Source organism: Rhizophagus irregularis, chromosome 2, assembly GCF_026210795.1.
Source record: "Rhizophagus irregularis chromosome 2, complete sequence".
Taxonomy (NCBI): domain Eukaryota; kingdom Fungi; phylum Glomeromycota; class Glomeromycetes; order Glomerales; family Glomeraceae; genus Rhizophagus; species Rhizophagus irregularis.
In genome coordinates this window covers 2,593,315-2,616,296 of record NC_089430.1, presented here as the reverse complement: position 1 = coordinate 2,616,296, position 22,982 = coordinate 2,593,315, and the positions used below count along the sequence as shown (strand labels likewise).

Genomic DNA, 22,982 nt, shown 5'->3' with positions numbered 1-22,982 from the left:
TTGCGTTACATTTAATCATCTGATATATTTTTTTAAATTATAGTTTGTTAAGAGTTCCCAATGTGTAGTCTCTTTCACTTGAAAAAAGTTTTATTACTTTAAGAATCTAATTTTATCAAGATATTATATAAAAATAACTTTTTGATTACTATACAAGCTTTAAACACATTCTACTAATAATAAAATTTGAGTTATAAACATGATAGTACAAAGTCAGCCCCCGCAATGTAGTTTTTTCATTGTCAATTATGCACTTATGCTGACTTAAGTTAAGAATAATTACCATCAAACTACTTACTAATGTACAGTAACTTGCGAGGATAACTTTAAATTGGTGATGCAAAGGTTTTATGAGAAAAATTTCTAATTATATAAATAAAATATATATAAAGTTGTAGGCCTGTAGCACAATGAGATAAAAATTTTGAAAGCTATTAGTTTTAGAGTAATATACTATTATAATACAAATTTTTAGACCTTAAAATTAATAATTATTTTTGTGGCAGTTGTAATAATAAATTTCTGATTACATATCGATCAGATAGAGTTTTATCATCATTAATAAGGTACATATAACAACATTCAGAATACTGCCATAATTATAGTCCAAACATAATGAATATAAACGATTATGCGTGGTGGATAATAAGAATTATAATATTTTATCAATATGGTAATATCGGAATCATTTTATTGTGCTAGAGTTGCCGCAATGCTGTGCTTCCTTCGATCATAGAATCCAGAAAAGAAAGTCTTAATATTTTTCTACAATCTGAAAAAATTAAACTTTTAATTTCAGTCAGGCACCAGGCCGTTCATAAAATAATAATGATCCGTAAATTATTATGAAAATATTTTAAGGTTGATTCCTTTATTGTTACGAAATAATTTTACCTTAGTCTATGATAAATAACTAATTATAATATTCATAATTAACTATACTGTAAGTATATTTTTTTTAAAATATAGTATTTTCGAAGACCCTGATGAATGTTTGTAGCAGTTTTAATTTTTTTTTTTTTAAAAAAAAAATTGAAATTATACGAAATTGGCTAGTTATTGTGATTTCGTAATAATATCGTGATTAATCTATACATAATGTAACATACTGTATGAAATTGTCACTTTAAGAACAATCTTTTTTTCTGGAAAACTCCGCAGAATAGAAAACTTCTAAATCAATTTGCAACAATGATTGGTAAATAATTATTAGATATCTTTCTTTTTTAATTAGAAAATTTTTTGAAAGTTCCTTCACAACCCTTTATATGCTTTTTGATATATATTTTTTGTAAGCATATCTTACAACCCATTATTATTAATTATAGTTTGTTCGAATATGAAAATATGCGGGTACCCTAATGAAGTTGGATAATAATCTCCTATTAATGAGAAGAACAAAAAGTAAGGTGATTGAGTAAAACCCAGTGAGAAATTCGATTGAGAAAAACAGGAACAGTACAGGAACGTGTATAAAGAAAGTTATGATGTCAATCACAAAGTGTTTGATTATAATGAGTTGTAATCCTAAAAAAAAGATCTTTATCATGAACAGCATTGGATCCATTTGATATCATTACTAAATAATTTACTCTAGCTATTCAAATTAGCATCAATAATTTAGAATTTGCACAGACTGTATAATGGACCGCATGAATTTGACGGTTTACGGCACAATTTCTCGACGGATGGCCAGAGTTATGAAGAGTTATGCGCGAGCACGTGATCAAACGGCCAGCGTTAGGCTGTCGGGAAAATGTCCTGTCGGGAAACGGTCCGTAAGCGGAATTTTGGACATCAAATTTACATAGGAAAAATAAGTAAACAATGTTAGTAACAGGATGGAATTATATTCTATATTCGTTTAAGAAACTTTTATACAAAAGTCTAAATTTTTTTATGCTAAATTGTTATTATAATTTATTTAAATTACTATTTATTACAATACATTTTCTTAACAGCTAATAAATGAATTATTTTAAGCTACACTACTTATAAGTAAACACTAACCAATACATATTTAATAACACCTTTACTTTCTCCAATTTTTAATCCACTCTTCACCTCTTTCAATAATAATCCTTTCTTTCTCTATATTTCCAATCATTTTCTTTAAAACTTTTTCAACTTTTTCATAACACATTTCACACTCATCTTTAAAATTATCAAACATAATAATTTTCAAATAAGCAATAGCAATACAATTGCTTAATATTTCTTCAATTTCTTTTTCACTTAATTCACTTAATTCTTTTTCAATTTCTTGTTTTAAATTATTAAAATCACTTAAATCATCTTTATAAAAAAATTCATAAAATGATCTATTTGGTAAAAATTTACCATTAAATGATTGTAATCTCAAAAATTCAAATAAATTTTCAATCTGTGATTCTTTATGATTAATATTGGAGTTGTTAATTATTGGTGATGGTGATTGTGCAAATGAACCAAATGCAAATTTTGATCGATGAGTTGAATCAAATCCAAAACCAGTTTGAGAATTAGTAGGTTGTCCCAATAAACTAGGTTGGCTAGTTTGGGCACCAAATCCAAAACCAGTTTGAGAATTAGTAGGTTGTCCCAATAAACTAGGTTGGCTAGTTTGGGCAGTAGTTTGTCCAAATAAACTAGGTTGGCTAGTTTGGGTAGCAGTTTGTCCAAATCCAAAACCAGTTTGAGAATTAGTAGGTTGTCCAAATAAACTAGGTTGGCTAGTTTGGGCAGCAGTTTGTCCAAATCCAAAACCAGTTTGAGAATTAGTAGGTTGTCCAAATAAACTAGGTTGGTTAGTAGGTTGTCCCAATAAACTAGGTTGGCTAGTTTGGGCAGTAGTTTGTCCAAATAAACTAGGTTGGCTAGTTTGGGTAGCAGTTTGTCCAAATCCAAAACCAGTTTGAGAATTAGTAGGTTGTCCAAATAAACTAGGTTGGCTAGTTTGGGCAGCAGTTTGTCCAAATAAACTAGGTTGGCTAGTTTGGGTAGCAGTTTGTCCAAATCCAAAACCAGTCGGTTGTGTAGCTTGTCCAAATCCAAATCCACCAGTCGGTTGTGTAGCTTGTCCAAATCCAAAACCACCAGTCGGTTGTGTAGCTTGTCCAAATCCAAAACCAGTCGGTTGTGTAGCTTGTCCAAATCCAAATCCACCAGTCGGTTGTGTAGCTTGTCCAAATCCAAAACCACCAGTCGGTTGTGTAGCTTGTCCAAATCCAAAACCAGTCGGTTGTGTAGTTTGTCCAAGTCCAAAACCAGTCGGTTGTGTAGCTTGTCCAAATCCAAAACCACCAGTCGGTTGTGTAGCTTGTCCAAATCCAAAACCAGTCGGTTGTGTAGTTTGTCCAAGTCCAAAACCAGTCGGTTGTGTAGTTTGTCCAAATCCAAAACCAGTCGGTTGTGTAGTTTGCCCCATTCCAAAACCATTTCCAAATCCTGATCGAGTTTGTCCAAATCCAAAACCAGTCGATTGTGTAGTTTGTCTAAATAAAATAGGCTGGATGGCGGATTGGGCTCGAATAGTCCTTTGGCCAAGTAACTGTTGTTGAGATTGCTGTTGTTGAGATTGTTGTGCAGAACTACCGAATTGAGAAGAATTAGTACTTTTAAATATATATACAAAACAAAGTTTATAATAATTTTTTTTTTTGAATAAAGAAAAAAAAATACTTACAAAAATGTAGCTATAATATAGAAATAATTAATTAATAACATATACATAAATAAATTAAAAACAATTTTTTTTTTACATACGTCCAAATCCAAGATTTAAATTAGCATATTGAGGAACGATTCTTTTCTGTGGAATTGTTTGAGATTCAGATACAACTGTTTCAATATTTTTTTCATCGATTGCAATAAAACTAATAAAAAATATATAAAAGTATAATATTATTATTAAGAAATAAATGTAATAAAGTTATAAAAGTAAATTTACACTACCTTGTATATTTCGAAGCTAAATTATATGTTTTCCCAAGCTTAACAATTTGTTCTTCAACAAATGAAGCTGGAATATATTTATTAGCATTTTTAGGATGTTTATGAATAAATGATTTTTTATCATTAAGGTCTTGAATAAGTTTTCTTGCCGCTAATCTATGAATTTTTGAACCTTGTAGAGTAACTGGATCTAAAGGAATATCAAGTTTCATAGGACCATCTTGTGAAGTAGCTTTCAAACTAATAACTTTACATGGTTCAATATTTTTTTCCAAAATACAATAGACTATAAAACGAACACCAGAATAAATTGGTGGAATAAAATATGGAGCTTGTTGAACTTTAATATCTGTAAATATATTTAAGGTTGGTGGTGGTGGTTCCGTATTATCATCACTCATAAAACTAATAGTAGGTTTATCAACTTCCATTGGAGTTATGTCTAATTCTTTTTCTTCGAATGGTTCGACATTGGCCCAGGTAACATTATAATCTTTAATTGGTGATTTCAATGCATTTTTTAACATTCCAATGACTTTTTTATCTATTCTTTCATCATTTGTTACAAATTGAGAATATCCTTTACCGGCACGAGCAATAGATTCAACTAAATTATGAGAAACAGAATCACCAATTCCTAATGAAAAAAGTCGTAAATCATCTTTCTTTTTTTCTTCATTTTCACGTACGAGTTCTACAATTTGATCAACATTCCAAACTCCGCCATCCGTAAGAAAAAATACGGAAGTTGGCATATCATCCCTTGAATTTTCAAATGTCCATTTTAATGCACTAAAAACCTCGGTCCCACCATAATTTGCAGTCATTGTTTGAGCAAGATTAAGAGCTTTAGATAAAGATGTTTCAGAATAAAGTTGACTCTTTGGAAAAAGAGGATCATAACGAGATCCAAAAGATACTACATTAAAGTAACAATCTTCGGAAAGTGAATGCAATAATAATTCAAGAGCTTGTGCAGCTTTTTTCATAGGCTCAATTCCCATTGATCCAGATCTATTTCATATTCAAAAAAAAAATAAATAAATAAAAAAAAGATGAAATGAATTTAATAATACACTTATAATTGAATTATATCATACCTATCAACGACAAAAATTAGTTCGGACATAGTTGCATTTAACGCAAATGTTGGAACCAAAGTCAACATAACACAATTAGTTTGCGTTTCAGGATTGTACTCAACAAAAGCTCTAAAAGAGATTATATCAAAAAGATTAACGATTAAAATAAGGAAAAAAGAAAGTAAATGCAAAATTATTAATTAAAATGTTTACCGTGGTTGATTAAGGTCTTTACTTTTAACCACAAGAATAAAATCTTTTTCTAAATAAGTAATTTGTTCGGATAAAGTAACTTTGGAAATTTTAGGATTTTCATCAATATTCATTTCAGTAGAAATTTTATGTGAAGGTGATTCAATATTTTGAATAGTTGAAGTCATTCTACAAGTAACAGCAAGATCTAAATAAAAGTCTGCCTTATTAGAATAAGATACAACATCAGGATTAAGAATCTTTCCATCATTTGAAGATGACGAATATTCTGAAGAACCATATCTTGGAGCGATATTAGTTGGTAGAACAAACCGAATTTTCTCCGTTTCAGAATCGTGTTTAAGTTCAGTAACATATGTTATCTTTATGATTACAGTTTGTCCTGATGTAATATTTCCAACAGAACATTGAAACACATCTTCGGATTCAGATTCTAACAAATAAGCACCATGTCCCTTCTGATTAATTAAAAAAAAGAGAATTAATTCATTTACATACAGAAAAAAATAACGTTGAAAATTATTAAAATATTTCACCTGAACTGCTTCAGTATATTCTTTAGCGGCCTCTTTTGATTCTTTTACGATACCCTTTATTTTTCTCTGTCCATCGATTTCTGCTTCAAATCCGCAGATTGCTGCGGCCTCATAAATAGGAAACTTATAGAATGCTTCGATAGTATCTTTTTCAACGTTTTTATAAGTTTGGCTAATCGTAACTATTATAAAAAAAATAAGTAAATAAAAAAATAAATAAATAAATAAAATAAAATAAATAAAATATGAATTATGAACAATAGTATTTTATAATTGATCAACACGAACCTTCAGCGATCATATCAACGACTAAAAATAATTTAAATATATGATTAAATTAATTGGAATAGCAATTTAAAAGAAAAAATTATAGAATCAAGATATTTACCATTAGCTTCTACGACAACATTTTGTAAAGGAATCGGAGTTACTCCCTGCCCAATAAAACAAAGACCGTAAATTTGCATCTTGAAAAAATATCAATAAAATAAAGATAATTACTATGCGGAGAAGCATTAAATGCCAATGAATTTATATTCTTTTTTTGCGGAAATGTAATTCCAGCAAAGCCAATATAGGTATTATTAAATTACCCTTTTTCATACTGATCAGCAAATTTAGCCGCAAGCGCAGTAAATTGCCGTACTACTGTGCCTGCGGACTAGAATAAAACGAACTGTACACTAATAAATAACGATAGTAAAAAGAGAAATTTCGGAATAATTTCCATGAAACTTATGAGTCTGTATTTATCTCTGTTGCATATCAAATTTCGTGAATGCCAGAGTCAATTTCCTTAGAGGTTGGTATGTTATAAACGCCCTAAATTGAAACACCGATAAGTTGCTATCTGCTATCTAATCTTCTAATATTTAAAAACACTGCGTTATGTTTAGATTAACCATATAAATAAATCATTTGAATTGTGTAACACTACTCCTATTCGTCGCCAATGTCACGCAAGACCAAAAAGGAAATTTATAGTTACGCGAATTTCCAAAAAGGAAAATTTATCTTCTGCATTGCTCAAATTTCCAAAAAAGGAAATTCTTTGCAGATCTTTAATTCTGGCCGGAATTATAACATTTTTTTTTATAATAATTTCTTTAAAATTATATAATAAAAAATGAATAATAAGGTTTCAAAAAACTGTATATTATTTAATTTTACATTTTTTTAGTAATACACATTAACCGTTGACGTAGATAACGGGTGAACACTAGTATCTGTAAAATTCTTTGTCAGATGTGTTAAGCAGAGAAGACAAAACCCTTAATGGTTCCGTAAAATTCATGTTTTATATATAAAGATTATTTTTATATAATACTGTTAAGAATATATACAAAATTTTATTTGAAATAATACATAGAAAGGACCAATGATAAAATTTATAATAAAGACTGAACCTTACGTTACAGATATTTCAATGAGACTGATGCAAAGGCAGAGACAAGAATTATTCGATTTGGTAAGCAACGAAGATAAAAGGACAAAGCAGTTAGCTAACAAGATCGCGAGAAACTCAAACAGGCTGAAGCGAGACGTCAAGTTAGGAAACTGGCTAGGGCTTCAAAGATTAAATACATTCCATCAAAAAAAAAATGCATTTTTTGTCTCTAATTCTATCAAAAAGTATTTTTAAATGAATAATGTAATGCTTGAAACTGAAATTCATCTTGATCCTATAATCAAATAAACGTTAACCGCATAAATGTCATTACTCTCCACAATAAATTCACTTTCGTCCTAAAAAATTAGAGCAGATCCTTTTCTAGAAAAGCTAGGAGAATGGATTAATTCTTTGATCAGATTCAAAAGGTTTGTTCTCTAAGTACATATGCTGATTTGATCTTAATTTATGTATCTTTATAATTTATTATTGTAGCATAAAAGAATTCGCTTAAATTCTCTAGTGATAGCGGACTAAGTTGTTGCTTTATAACATACTTATTACAAGAAAAAGTAAAAATAGGAAATTATTTGAGTGGCAATTATGAAATGAAAAAAAAAATCAATTTAAAATGCGCGCTAATAATTAATGGTTTCACTTTATCCATAATATGGATGGGAGCAACTATTTTAAAAATTATGTTTGAAAAATGATCCTACAACCCTCATCTAACGAAAATAATATCAAGGCTTTCTAATACTGTATACAATAAAAAAGCTGGTTTGGTTTTGCTTAGTTCTTGTTTTTGGCGCAGTACGAAGACGTTAACAGAGTATTCATAATAAATTCTGTCTCTATAATGCATGACCTGAAATCTCAAATGGATAATAGTTTATTCACAAAATCCCACGAACAATTATATTACGATGGAACGATGTTTTTGCTCATGTGTTAACTAATATGCAACTTGAAATGTATAAATACCAGCTGCGTAATTATGTACGCCAAAGATAAAGGACCAAGATGAGGTCAAGAAAAAAATGTTTGCAACAATCTTCCGAAATAGGGTTTCAACATTATTTCTTTAAAGGATATGCTCGTACTTTTAAAGTAAGCGATCTATTATTTCAATTAGTTTTATAATAAAAAATTTTGGTGTTATTTTCGAACCTTCATTTATTACTCTTATAGATTTAGATACAAATATTTTACTGTAAAATATATAATTTTTTATTTAATATATACTGTATTTCAGTAACCATAAAATAAATAAAAAATATCTACATATTATACATAAATACTACAAAACAAAGGAAATAAAATTTTCATCAAAAGAATATTATAAATTACTTATTCATTTGCCATTAATAACCCAATTTTTAATCCATTCTTTAGCTTTTTCCCCAATAAGTTTTTCTTTTTCTTCATCTTCAACCATTTTCTTTAAAGCTTTAACAGCTTTTTCGTAACACAACTCACTTTCATCTTTAAATTTTTTAAATATAATTATTTCCAGATAAGCCAATGCAATACTAGTAGTTAATATTTCTTCAATTTCTTTAATACCAATATCACCCATTTCTTTTATAATTTCTTGTTTTAAATTGATGAAATCATTTAAATCATTCTTATAAAAAAATTTATAAAACGAATCATTTAATAAGAATTTACCATCAAATGACTGTAATTCTAAAAATCCAAATAAATTTTCAATTTGTGATTCCTTATGATTGACTTCAGATTTACTATCGTCAAATACGCTTCCAATTTGTGATTCTTTATGATTGAATTCAGATTCAATGTTTAGTCCACATTCACTATATAGTAGTGATACTGATTGTGCTTCTTTTGTTTCTTTTGGTCCGGATTTTGCCGATACAAGAGATCGAATTCTATTGAAAATAATTTCTTAATTATTTCTCATTTACAGCGTAATCAAAAAAAAAACTTAAACTACTGACCCCGATCTTACTAAATCCATTATATTAATCCTTGAAGTGGTAGCAAGGCCAGCAATGGCAGTATCAGTAGTAGCAAACTAATATTTAAATTGATCAAGGATCATTTAATAAAAATCACTCATATTCATTAACTAATATTACTGTTAATAAGTGTGTTTCATTATTTTAAATATACAAAATATTAACATTTCTTCTTACCCTTCCAATTGTCATAAAATTACTGCTTGATTGTAATGTACTGAATTGAGGAGCTAATTGAGGAACATTCCTTTTTTGTGGAATTGTTCGAGATTTAATTAGAACTTCACTAATTTCATTATTTCTTTCATCGATTGCAATAAAACTAATAATAAAAAAAGATAATCATCATTATTTAAAAATTTTATATAAAGAAAATAAATAAATAAATTATACCTTGTAAATTTTGAAGCTAAATTATAAGTTTTGCCAAGTTTAACAATATGTTCTTTAACGAATGAAGCTGGAATAAATTTACCAACATTTTTAGGATGTTTATGAATAAATGATTTTTTATAATCAAGATCTTGAATAAGTTTTCTTGCCGCTAATCTATGAATTTTTGAACCTTGTAAGGTAACAGGATCCAAAGGAATATCAAGTACCATAGGACGATCATCATGAGAAGTAGCTTTTAATGTAATAGTTTTACATGGCTCAATATTTTTTTCCAAAATACAATAGGCCATAAAACGAATACCAGTATAAATTGGTGGAATAATATATGGAGCTTGTTGAATCTTAATAGATGGTAAAGATTCTGTCTCATCACTCATAAAGCTAATAGCCGATTTATCATCATTTAATTCCAAAAGATCTGTATTAGTCCAAGTAATTTTATAATCCTTAATTGGTGGTTTTAATGCACTTTTCAGCATTTCAATAACTTTTCTATCCATTCTTTCATCATTTGTTACAAATTGAGCGTATCCTCTACCAGCACGGGCAACAGATTCAACTAAATTATGAGAAACAGAATCACCAATTCCTAATGAAAAAAGCCGTAAATCATCTTTCTTTTTTTCTTCATTTTCACGTACAAGTTCTACAATCTCATCAGCATCCCAAACTCTGCCATCTGTAATAAGAAATACAGAAATTGGCATATCATCTCTTGAATTTTTAAATACCCATTCTAATACATTATGAATTTTTGTTCCTCCATAATTTGAAGTCATTGTTTGAGCAAGATTAAGAGCCTTAGACAACGATTTTTCAGAATAAAGTTGACTTTTTGGAAAAAGAGAATCATAACGAGATCCAAAGGATATTACATTAAAGTAGCAATTTTCAGGAAGTGAATGCAATAACAATTCAAGTGCTTGTGCGGCTTTCTTCATAGGTTCAATACCCATTGATCCCGATCTATTTCATATTCAAAAAAATAAAAATTCATTGTAAATTAAATGGAAACTTCACTTTAAAAATTATTTACATAGGCGACATACCTATCTACAATGAAAACTAGCTCAGACATGATTACATTTAACGAGAATTTTGGAACCAAAGTCAACATAACACAATTAGTTTCTGTTTCAGGATTGTATTCAACAAAAGCTCTAAAAAAAATATAATTATATTAAAAATAAAAAAAATAAAAAAAAAATTATATATATATAAATACAAAATTATTAATTAAAATATTTACCGTGGTTGATCAATCTCTTTACTTTTAATCATAAGAATAAAATCTTTTTCTAAATAAGTAATTTGTTCGGATAAAGTAATTTTAGAAATTTTGGGATTCTCATCAATATTCATTTCAGTAGAAATTTTATGTGAAGGTGATTCAATATTTTGAATAGTTGAAGTCATTCTGCAAGTAACAGTAAGATCTAAATAAAAATCTGCTTTATTAGAATAAGATACAACATCAGGTTTAAGAATTTTTCCATCATTTGAAGATGACGAATATACTGAAGAACCATATCTTGGAGCGATATTAGTTGGTAGAATAAATCGAATTTTCTCTGATTCAGAATCATGTTTAAGCTCGGTAACATATGTAATTTTAATAACCACGGTTTGTCCTGATGTGATATTTCCAACAGAACATTGAAACACATCTTCGGACTCAGATTCTAACAAATAAGCACCATGTCCTTTCTATTCAATTCAAGAACAATTAAACTTATATATAAAAATAAATGTATTAAATCATTTTTAAATTTATTAGATATTACCTGAACTGCTTCAGTATATTCTTTAGCGGCCTCTTTTGATTCTTTTACGATGCCTTTTATTTTTCTTCGTCCATCAATTTCTGCTTCAAATTCGCAGATTGCTGCGGCTTCATAAATAGGAAACTTATAGAATGCTTCGATAGTATCTCTTTCAACATTTTTATAAGTTTGTCTGATAGTAACTATTAAAGATGAATTATAGAATTATAGTATAAATATTTAAAAAAAAATCATATCATATAATTTGACCAAACTACGAACCTTCAGCGATCATATCAACGACTAATATTTAAAGAGAATTAAATGAAATATCATTTTCATATCATAAATAAAAAAAATTGTCAAGTAAACCGGCTTACTATTAGCTCCGATAATAACATTTCGTAAAGGAATAGGATTTATTCCTATTTCAGTTGAAAAACAAAGACCGTAAGTTGACATCTTGGGAAAAAATCAAAAAATTATTAATTTCATTTCATTGCCTATTATATTTTTTGTCAAGGCGTGGATCAAACTTTATTTAGTAAGATTAAACACTTAGACAACCTTTCGATCACATGATAAAAAAGTATATTATAAACATTAGGCAAAATGTGAAATATAACAAGACAGAAAGACATTTATGGAATGATATCACACAGTATATGGTTCAAGAAATATACATTCTTTATTTAAAAAAATTCATTACAAAAAAGATTATAAATCTTAAATCTCAACAAATTATATGGTCAACTACTTTATATTGTAGAAAAGAATTAGAAATCATGAAATATCGTCCAATAAACTTTGTAGTAAACAGATCAGAAAGTTCGTTAACTTGAATTCTAAAAGAACTATGAGAAAGATAATTGAAATTTAAAATTTGTTAAGTGGAATAAAAAAAAAAGATTCCTCAATAACATGAAGCCAAGGCTAGTGTATATTTAAATAAAAATGATTGTTGCATTTGTGATAGGATTGGGGGTATTTTCAAAGTGCGATAAACATTAGATGTAGATGTATTGAAAAATTATGAAAAAAAAAGATCAAATGTTCGTTATTTAAACCAAAATGTCCAATTCGCCTGTATAGGCAATATATATATAAACGAAGAAAATATATAGAAAAATCCTCTTTTAATATCGTCATTAATATCTTCATCTATTTCTTTTCTGTCCAAAAACTGATTTGTATAGCATGGAAATTATTCCAAGAGTAAACGTCGTAGCTACCGTAGTTACTAAATAAACTATATTAAAATCTAATTTATTCAAGTCGTCATGTTGTTGGACAGATTTTAGATCTTTTTGTAAAACTTCTCGGGATGTTATCTCTATAGGAGGCTTCTTCTTGCTTTTAGATTTTATGCTTAATGATTCTTTAGTTGGAGAAACAATTTCTCGTGACGCATTGGTAGCTACAGTTATATTATGAGTAGTATACATATCAGCATTTCGCGTTGACTCACCAGGTGATGACGCATTTGGTGATATTGGAGATATCTTACGTTGACTTATCTTGCCAGCTGAAATATTTACTCCTGTTAAGGATTCTTCGGAATTTTCTTGTTTTTCGATCAATTTTAGTTTTTCGATCGCTTTTAATACATCCGCATTAATCAAATCTTGATCATTTGCAGGTGCTATTACAGTTGTGGGCATTGAAGATACCTTCTCATCAGCTGTGGCGCTACTTTCTGGTTTTTCATATTGAACAGATGAAGGCTCAGCTATTACTTTGACTTCTGTTGTTGAATTAATATTTTCTTTGATAACGAGTTTTTCTCCACTCATGATATCGTATTCTTTTGCCTTTTCTTCAACGATAATCTCTCGAGTTTTATCTTCCATGTGTGATTCATTATTGGTCGATTGCGCAGGCACCTCTCTTACGAGAGTGCTTTCAAGATTTTCATTTACATTTGTAGAAGACGGGATTCCTTCTTGTTCTGTGACTGTCTCCTCAACAAGGGACGTTGAAAGAATTTCCTGCGATTCGGTTACTTCATTACTTGAATAAATTTTTTCAATTACGTGCTCAGATTTGGGAGTACCAGTATTTTCTTCAATTAATGCCCAAGTGTCTTTATTCGACCATTCAACTTGAGTATTCTCGGACCATACATAGGCCGTTGACTCGTACGATTCTAGCCATGTACTAGGAATAGTTTCATCTATCGATTCATCCTTAGCCCAAGTATGATTCAATATAACCTCCTTAATAGACTCTGCAGATACTCCTTCAGGATATGTCTCTCCATTGAAGTGATTGAACATATCATCATAGGTCGAATATTCATTATCATCATCCTTATTATAATCATCATCCTCATAATCATCATCCTCATCCTCATCATCATCATCATTTTCATTTATTGGGTCAAGTTCAGGTTCATAAGTTTCTTCATAATCCACATCTGCAGAGGGCATTATTATTTCTGTAGCATTAGTTGTTGAATCGGATATTTTAACGCTTGAAGGTGAAACGTTCTGTTCGTGTTTTTCATCGATTGAAGGAGGTTTATCCTCGATAAATTCTGTAACTTTAGATTCATCTTCAAAAACAACAGATTGTTCAGTAAATTTATTGATTGAATCATCATCTTTAACGACAGATTGTTCAGTAAATTCATTAATCGAATCATCTTTAATGACAGATTGTTCAGTAAACTCATTGATCAATTCATCTTTAATAACCGATTGTTCAGTAAATTCATTGATGGATTCATCTTTAATAACAGATTGTTCAGTAAATTCATTGATGGATTCATCTTTACTAATAGATTGTTCAGTAAATTCATTGATGGATTCATCTTTTATAATAGATTGTTCAGTAAATTCATTGATGGATTCATCTTTAACGACAGATTGTACAATAATAACTTCGTTACTTAATCCCTCAACATTAACATCTGAAGTTTCAGAGTCGGGTGTCTCTTGTGTAATTGTTGTTATCGAAGAAATTCCTTCATCTTGATTACTGGATACCATTTCTTCCTTTGTTTGTTCAGAAGTTACTTCACCGGAAATATTAATTTCTTTTTCAATAAATGTAACAGGGTTCGTTGAATCATCATGTGAAGTGGATGAAGTATATTGAGACTCTTTTATAGTTTCAACGATATTAGGAGTCTTTTCAATGGATTCATTATTTGCGACGTGCTCTGCGGATAACTTTTCGTTATCAGATTCAATAATTGTTTCTTTCATAATTGAGGTGGTTTCAATCTCTAGTACCTCTGATACGAGGGAATTGTCACGTGATTGGTCAATTTGAACTGCTTCGGAAGATTCAGTAGAAGATTCTGTGATCTTTTCTGTAACATCTGATTCAACGTGAACTTCATCAACAAACAGTTCAGTTTTTTTAGAAACCTCCTCGTGCTGATGCACGATCTGATCATCATCATGCGGGTGCTGTTCTTTCTGATCATCAGCTGTTGCTGTGACCTGATCATCAAAATGCTGGTAATGTTCTTTTTGATCATTATTAATACTGACCTGACTTCCCTCATGCTGATTTTGCTCAATTTGGACTTCAGATAAGATCTGTTTCCCCCCTTGTTGAAGCTGAACTTGATTTTCCTCAAGTTGATGTTGATCTTTTTGGATAGCAACTTCAACCTGTTCTTCCGAATTTTGATTTAGTTCTTCGTCCTCTTTTTGGATAGCAACTTCAACTTGTTCTTCCGAATTTTGATTTAGTTCTTGGTCCTCTTTTTGGATAGCAACTTCAACCTGTTCTTCCACATTTTGATTTAGTTCTTGGTCCTCTTTTTGGATATCAACTTCAACCTGTTCTTCCATATTTTGATTTAGTTCTTGGTCATCGTTTACAACTTGATTTTCATAATAATGTTCTTTTTGATGGATTTCAGATTCAAGATTTTCAACTTTCTGCTCTTCATCATCTTTTTGATCCTCAGCCATTTTTTCTTCTTCAGATGGAATAGGAGGTGGTAATGAAACCTCATCATTTTGATCCTCGGTTATTTTTTCTTCTTCAGATGGAATATGAGGTGGAAATGGAATCTCATCTTTTTGATCCTCGGTTATTTTTTCTTCTTCAGATGGAATAGAAGGTGGTAATGGAACCTCATCTTTTTGATCCTCGGTCATTTTTTCATCTTCAGATGGAAGAGGAGGTGGTAATTGAACCTCATCTTTTTGATCCTCAATCATTTTTTCTTCTACAGATGGAAGAGGAGATGGTGATGGAGGTTCCACCTCAATTACATGATTATAATTACCACTTTCATCAGGATAAGAAGGTATAGTAGGATCCAATACCCATTGATCGTCAATAACAAATTTATAAAAATATTTTTTATCTGGCACTAAACTCAAAGTAACTTCGTTAACATTATCAGCATTTTTATTCATATCTATTGGAGTCCATACTGGATTTGGAGGATCAAATGAACCAGCAATACAAATATGATTACCCCATTGTGACCAAGTAAATGTGGTTGGTACATGTTGTAAATTGTCTTCGCACGACATTCTTTTTTTAAAAGTATTCTATAAAAAGTCTATGTGTAATAATTTTTTTGAAAAAAAAAAAAATATATATATATATAATTATTAGATATTGATTACCTCAAGGAAAAAAGAAAATAATTATTACTTTTATGATGATGATCATCAAAAACAAACAAATAAATAAATACGCAGTAATGGCATTATTAATAAACAATCTGTGTCACGCTTAATTGAATCCCACACACACACATACAACCAAGATTTCGGTAACCTATCACACAAAAATAGAAGTTCAGATTACCTTTTAATCGGATGTAGTATTGCTCCTCGTTGTCACAATCTTTATACGTGAGGTATATTATTTACAAAGGGTTAAGGGAAAAAAAATGTTTAAAAAACACAATTTATATATATAAAAAAAAAAAGAAAGTGACGATAAAACAATTTTCTTATTTATATATTTTTCAAAAAAAAAAAAAGCTCTCAAGAGAGCTTTTCAAACAAGTAATAATAATTTTCTTTATTGAAAAAGAAAAAAGATAAAAAAAAAAATAAAATGTATATATATATATAATATATATATATAAGATAAAATATTTATTTATTATTATAAATATTGTAAAAAAAAATTATTATATAATTTGGAGAGAAAGAAAGAGAAAAGAAAAAAAAATTGTTGATGACAAAAAAAAAAGGTATTGTAGATAAGTGGGAATGTAATGGATATTTATGAGTTTTTTTTTTTTACGTGAATCGATTATTTTTAGCAATTATAATAGAGTATACAGAAAAGAGATATACAGCATATTTGATACATAAAGTAAAAAAAAAAAAAAAAAATTTTTTTTTTCCTGGACAAAGAAATTTGATACCAAAAAAATAAAAAATATACAGGTCCTAGCGTCAAAAAAAAAAAAAAAAAAAATTATATAATAAAAAAAGGTTGTTTCCAGCCTTCCATTAAACGTTAATTCTAAATTCGCAAATGTAAATAAAAAATATATATATGTATATTTTTAAAGTAGAACCTGATCATAAGATAAAGTATCGAAAAAATTTTTTCTGACAAGGGGGGAATGGGCTTTTTTTATATATATAAATGGTAAAATAAAATAGAATATATGCATATATATATATATATATATATACATATATATATTATATGTTATGCATGTATGTATATATATATGTATGTATGTAAGTAAGTAAGTAAGTATGTATGTATATATATTTTTTTCTTTCTGATAACATAAAAAAAAAAATTTATGTGATGATTGTCGTGGAGAAAAATTTTTTTTATCTACCCTTAAAAAAAAAAAATTTGATAAGGGATTTTGAAGATTAATGAAAATTTCTTTCTTTTTTTGGTAAAATGGATGTATTTTATATTTTTGTAATATAATGAGAAAATAATGGCATTTTTTTTTAATAGGAAATAATCAACAGCAAAAAAATTTTTTCTAACTTGTGAGAATTTTTTTTACAAGTTAACAAGAATCTTTTCTAGTTTATAAAAAAATCATTTCTTTCGATATTTTTGTACGTGCGAATGAATCAAACAAAAAAGCGAGTAACGAAACTTGTTTTTAAAAAAAAATCAAATCAAAAAAAGGCAACAAGAAAAATATTATAAATTTTTTTTTAATTTATAATTTATTAATTAAAGTCTTTACTAAATTAAGTATTTATTTTTCCTTTATTTATTTCCACTCAGATCCGGTATTTTTATAGCGTGAGCAAAAATCACACGTATGTTATCATAATCTTGTAATCTTGATAAAAAAAGCTTAAAAAATACCAAAAAAAAAAAATCATTAAAAAAACGTGTAATTTTTTAACGGGAAACTTATAATCTTGATAAAATATATATTTCTCGAGGATTTTTATCGCAAATATCTTTTTTCATGTAATATTTATTAATTTACCCTATTTTTTTCAAAATTTTATTATATTCTCCCTTTTTCCTCTAATCTAAATAAAGTAATTCATATGATAACCTTGAAAACATATTCATTCAAGATCTACTTCGTTATTATCAATTATTACTATTGTTTACATATTTATTATTTTCACATTATTTTCAACTAAATCACTATAAATAATTAAAAGTCTAACTTGTTTTTAATTTCAACGTTTTCGGTTTTTTCGTTGTTTATTTTTTCTCCCCCAAAAAAAAAATATTTTTTTTTTTTCGCGAATATAACATGTAATCATTCACAAAGAACTATAAGATTCTTAGATTCTTTAGATTCTTTCTAAATGTAATTTTATGTCAGTTTCGTTATTCTTTTGGGGATGATTTTCATCTCCCCCAAAATAATTCATTTGGCCTAAATTAAAATTATATTTATGCCAAAATTATATTTGTCACGTGATAATTATGAAAAGATACGTAGGGTTACGTTACAATTATCCTAATTATCCCAATTATCCTTATCTTCCTTATCGTCCCTATCATTGTGGATCAAATTGTAAAAAAAAATTTGATAGAACCAATTATGTGATTTTTTCTTTCTAATGTGATACATTCTTAAATTAAACGAGAAAACGGGAAAATCTTTATCAAGTGATTTTTTTTTTTTTATAGATATTAACTCCGTTCTCTTAAAAAAAATTTTTGGTTGCTCTTTATCAAAAATAGTCTCTTTATTAATCCCACGCGTTTTTTTATGCCCGTTTAACTAGATTTGTACACTAAGTAAAAAATGTACCTGGGCGTCAAAAAAAAAAAAAAATAACAATCAAATAACAAACAATCAAAAGAAAAGCCGAAATAATGCAATGTGTCGTAAGAGAATTTACTTATGTTTTCAAAATAATGAAAAAATTTTTACTTTTTTGAAAAATTGTTGAATGGAAATGTTAGGAATGAATGAGAATTTTTAATAATGTATGTTTCCCTCTCTTTTTTTTTTCTTCTTATTATTATTATTAAAATGAATGTGTCTGTTCACATTATCCGCTGTAATCAATTATTAAAAATTCTTTTGGAACACAAAACGCCCCACATGTTTATTTCCAAATATTACTTAGTTTTCATATGATTATTAAACTTCATGGGGAAAATTCATTATGTGCGAGCGCACATGATTTTAAAATTGAAAAAACACATACCTATATCACGTGGTTTATCTAAAATGTTGTCATCATCATATTAAACCATTGGTTGGATGAATTAAAGGTGCTTAATCATAAAAATCCCGGAAAAATATAAAATTATACAATCCCCTCCTTTAATTAACCTTTTTTTTTTCTTTCTTTTCAAGTGTAATTTCATTTTTGAATAATAGAATGATCGATCCCTCTGACTTTTTGCCATGTTATCAAAAGAGTAAATGTTCTTAACAAAGCATTTGACTATTAGTCTTCTTTAATCCAAGATGATGAATATCCCTTCTCCTTTGTACTGTTTACTCTCCAATAAGTGAACTATACGTTTATATAATCATGAGAGTGCAATGAAAAAAAATATATCATCATTTAAACTTATAACCTGGACTCAAAACTGTTGCTTCAACTGATTCCTTTTTACAAATTCCAATTTTGATCTCTTGAAAATTTAATGTTTTGTGCTATTTGGTTTCCTTTATCTTCTATATCCCTATCATGTTTTATTTTACAATAAACAATGATCATTATTTGACTATAATCCCCACACATCTTGCTTTCCTAATCTGTTCTATTCCCCTATTTCATATCGGTGAAATTCTAACCCCCATAGGATTAGCTTAACCCTTTGTTGATGGTAAGAATGTTGGAGACATCAGACATGATATATTGAAGAATATGATCATCACAATTTCTAAAGGTAAGCATGCCATCTGACATCCCCCTATTTCACACTTATAATTCTACAATGATAAAAAGATTTGAATTATTATTAAAACTCAATTATTAATTCCCTTCTTTCTAGAACATACATCCACGTATCACCTACTCACATGTACATTTAGTTAATGTTAAAAATATATAACTATTTTTTTTTTATTAGAGTTGATTATTAACAGCAAAACAGCAAAAGTAATTTTGTACATCAAGAAAAGAAAAAAGATACTTATTAATATATATATGTATATATATATATATATATAAAAGAAATAAAAGTAATTTTCAAATTTATCCTCAGATTCACCCTCAGATTCACCCTCAAATTCATGAGAACAAATTTATAAATAATTATTAATAAGTCTATAACGCTCTTAGCAAATATACAACAAATACATAATAAATTCTAAATTACGTATTATTTTACCTAATTAACGTTTCGATCCTTTTGAAAAAAAAAAAAATAATAATAAATGCTTTTGTAAAAATGAACCAAGACTCACCATCAGTAAACTTTAATTTGCTCCAAAAGTGATTTTATTTATTCCAAAAGTGTTCCAAAAAAAGTATCCCAAATTTTACTTGTAATTCCATAACCTAATTCATAATTCTTATAATGATGAGCCAAATGATAAGTCTTCATTTCCCTCAAGTGTTTACCAAATGGTTTAGCATGATGGAGATGATAATGAGTTAAATCATAACAAATATAACCAAACACTGCTCCTGCAATTAAACCATGTCCAATTGAAACTGGAAAAATCGAATATACAATCTGTATAATCGGAATTGCAATAGCAAATCCAAGAACTGGTGGCATTACAAGACGAAGCCTAAATAAATATATATGTTATCATAATAGAATTGATTTTAAATAAAAGGTATCACTCTAATAAAAAAAAAACTTACTTATCCATTGGCAAATAATGATGTATTCCATGCAAAGTAAAATGCACACAAAGAGCATAAGGATGATCAGGTAAAATTGCATCAACGTGAAATAAAAATCTATGAATTCCATATTCCAATAAAGTCCACATTACAATTCCAATAAGAAATAATATACTAACAGGTTTTGATCCTAAATCTGATGCCATGAATATATGATATGATACTATTGGAAGCCACACTATTGGAATCGCATACCATGGAGTTTTTGTTAATAACTCTAACCAAGGGTTCTCAAATAATTTTGCTGAATATGGAAGATGTCGTGGTTGATGAATTTGTTTAAGGTAAAATTCTTTACTAAAATTACAATTAAACATTTGAACAAATAATGGTCTATTAAGGTTAAGAAATTTTTCTTTCTGGAGATCAATATTAACATCAGTGTTTTCGGGATAAAATTGATCAATTTTTTCATCAAATCGACGAGTAGTAAAAATCTTATTATCCATTGAATTCAAAGAATTATTGTTATTAGGTCCCTCAACTATTTCTCCTATACACAAATCTCCTAAAATTTCATATGCAGTTTCGGAATGCTCGTGTGAAATTGGGTCAATTAAAGTTTTCGTCACGTCTTTGCCTCCCCATTCTTTAATTAACTCTGGACCACCTGGGTGATCCATTGCAAATTCTGTCACGTCATAAACTTTGTTATTATGAATAATCCATAGGTCTGAAGTTGTATTATGTTTCGCCACCTCTTCACGAGTGTATCGAAAAAGCATTCGTCCCGGCATTATATTTCTAAAGTTCAAAATACAAATAAAAGGTTGCAAAATAATTAGCGGTTTTATTTGAAAAATAAACAAAAAAACGAAAATCATTAACCGTATAAATAAATTACCGTGTAAATTTTGTTATTATTAATCAGTTTAAGTTACGTGAAGGACACTATTGATCGCGAGAGGAATGGTACAAAAAGATTGATTATTAAGAAAAAAATTAATATTTAATTTAAAGTTCAGTTAGTCTACTTGGCAGGCTAGGCTGATAGAAATTATAAGGTTAACTAACACGACATTTGAGACTATCAAACTAACCATTAATTAATTAAAAACGAATGAATTATTGAATTATTCTGCGGCTCTGCGCCACAAAATTTGATATGATTATCATCTAACGCGGGTAACGAGTAAATATTTTACCGTAATTCCGTAATTCCGTTTTAAAATTTTGATGTTTTGCTACACAAAAAATTATATATCGTCATGTTTACAATCATTTCCATTGTTATCTACGTATTTTTTAATATTATCAATATCCTTAGAATGGAAAAATTAATTTATTATCGTACTGCGTCTATTTTAGTATTACTTGCAGATATATTTATTCCACGCGGCTAAAATATTCCCATATTATCAATTTGTAACACTTGTAGTTTGAGATATTAGTGGACAAATTAAGATTGTAACTTGAGGTTACAACTTGCATCTACTCTAAACCATGGGGGGATATATAATATATATATGGTATATATGGATGAATGAAAACTGATCATTGAGAATATATTTAATAATAAGAATTTTTTTTTTTTTAAAAAAAAATATCTTTTTGATAATCTAATTAATCTAATTAAAAGTAAAAATATAAAACCTTTCTTATCTCATTTTTTAAAAAAGAAAAAAAAAAGGAAAAATTATCAAGAATTTAAAATTTTTTTTTATAAAAATTATCCATATAACTAACTATATTCTTAACTAAATTGTTCATTTTAAATCCTTTTTACCTTTTAATTACTCCACGTCAATTATATCTAATCGCCTCTTTTCATAAAGATTATAGCACGTGAAAAGCCGGAGACCAAATTTTAAGCGCCATAAACAAAAGCATTATTAATAGATAAGGAAACTTAACTTCTAATGGAAATTGTGCGACAAAATATTGTACGCGTCTTTATACTTAATCATGTGATTGCGCGAAAATTCGGGATTTATTAAAAAAAAAAAATCCCATCTTAAAAATTTTTGAAAAAAAATTTTTCATCAGGGAAAAAAAATTTTTATTAAACTAAAAATTCTTTTGAAATTTTCTTATCATAAATTTTTTTTTATTTTCTTTATTTTTGAAAATTTGAAATTCCTATTTTTTTTTTTTCTTTCCAATTTCGTCCTACAGATTCCATCTTTTTAATTAATAGGGCTACATTTTGAGATTTTAAAAGATTTTTCTTTAATTATAAATCAAAACAAGTTGATCATAACTATTTATCATTAATGATGTTTCTATGAAACGATGAAACGACGATTATCACCTGTGATGGCATGATTTTAAAAGATCCTTAATTGATTTTCGATATGGGGCGTTCGGAAGATCTCATCGAATACTGGAAGTTTAAGAATTTGTCAAAATAATTGTGGCTTACACGGGAATATTTTTTTTTAATCAGCTTAAGAAAACTTTTCTAATGATCAAAATTTCTCGCTCGTGTGA

The 22,982-nt window shown here is 28.2% G+C and overlaps 4 protein-coding genes across 5 annotated transcripts; all 4 read right to left on the bottom strand.

Moving 5' to 3' along the window:
* Window positions 1-1,897: 1,897 nt before the first annotated feature.
* OCT59_011928 (uncharacterized protein) lies at window positions 1,898-6,231 on the bottom strand (the record flags this gene model as incomplete). Its single annotated transcript, XM_066134112.1, has 9 exons — window positions 1,898-3,593; window positions 3,665-3,674; window positions 3,745-3,854; window positions 3,934-4,947; window positions 5,034-5,144; window positions 5,229-5,686; window positions 5,765-5,946; window positions 6,053-6,073; window positions 6,153-6,231. 9 exons carry the CDS (start codon window positions 6,229-6,231, stop codon window positions 2,033-2,035), a joined length of 3,546 nt encoding a protein of 1,181 aa, XP_065989409.1. The 3' UTR covers window positions 1,898-2,032.
* Window positions 6,232-8,351: 2,120 nt separating this feature from the next.
* Window positions 8,352-11,771, bottom strand: OCT59_011927 (uncharacterized protein). Of its 2 annotated transcripts, XM_066134110.1 has the most exons (10): window positions 11,676-11,771; window positions 11,578-11,598; window positions 11,317-11,498; window positions 10,782-11,239; window positions 10,582-10,692; window positions 9,702-10,498; window positions 9,530-9,596; window positions 9,314-9,458; window positions 9,116-9,192; window positions 8,360-9,046 (listed from the first exon to the last, which is right to left on the bottom strand). In XM_066134110.1, the coding sequence occupies exons 1-10, from the start codon at window positions 11,755-11,757 to the stop codon at window positions 8,509-8,511; spliced, it is 2,478 nt and encodes an 825-aa protein (XP_065989407.1). In that variant the 5' UTR covers window positions 11,758-11,771; the 3' UTR covers window positions 8,360-8,508. The 2 variants fall into 2 exon arrangements, with proteins under 2 accessions (XP_065989408.1, XP_065989407.1); XM_066134111.1 differs by having other exon boundaries at window positions 8,352-9,437; window positions 9,530-10,498.
* A 681-nt stretch (window positions 11,772-12,452) lies between these two features.
* On the bottom strand, window positions 12,453-16,244 carry OCT59_011926 (uncharacterized protein; the record flags this gene model as incomplete). Its single annotated transcript, XM_066134109.1, has 3 exons — window positions 16,078-16,244; window positions 12,803-15,826; window positions 12,453-12,712 (listed from the first exon to the last, which is right to left on the bottom strand). The coding sequence occupies exons 2-3, from the start codon at window positions 15,795-15,797 to the stop codon at window positions 12,453-12,455; spliced, it is 3,255 nt and encodes a 1,084-aa protein (XP_065989406.1). The 5' UTR covers window positions 15,798-15,826; window positions 16,078-16,244.
* A 3,484-nt stretch (window positions 16,245-19,728) lies between these two features.
* OCT59_011925 (uncharacterized protein) lies at window positions 19,729-21,289 on the bottom strand (the record flags this gene model as incomplete). Its single annotated transcript, XM_025312952.2, has 2 exons — window positions 19,729-20,434; window positions 20,511-21,289. 2 exons carry the CDS (start codon window positions 21,287-21,289, stop codon window positions 20,143-20,145), a joined length of 1,071 nt encoding a protein of 356 aa, XP_025188394.1. The 3' UTR covers window positions 19,729-20,142.
* Between the last annotated feature and the right edge of the window lie 1,693 nt (window positions 21,290-22,982).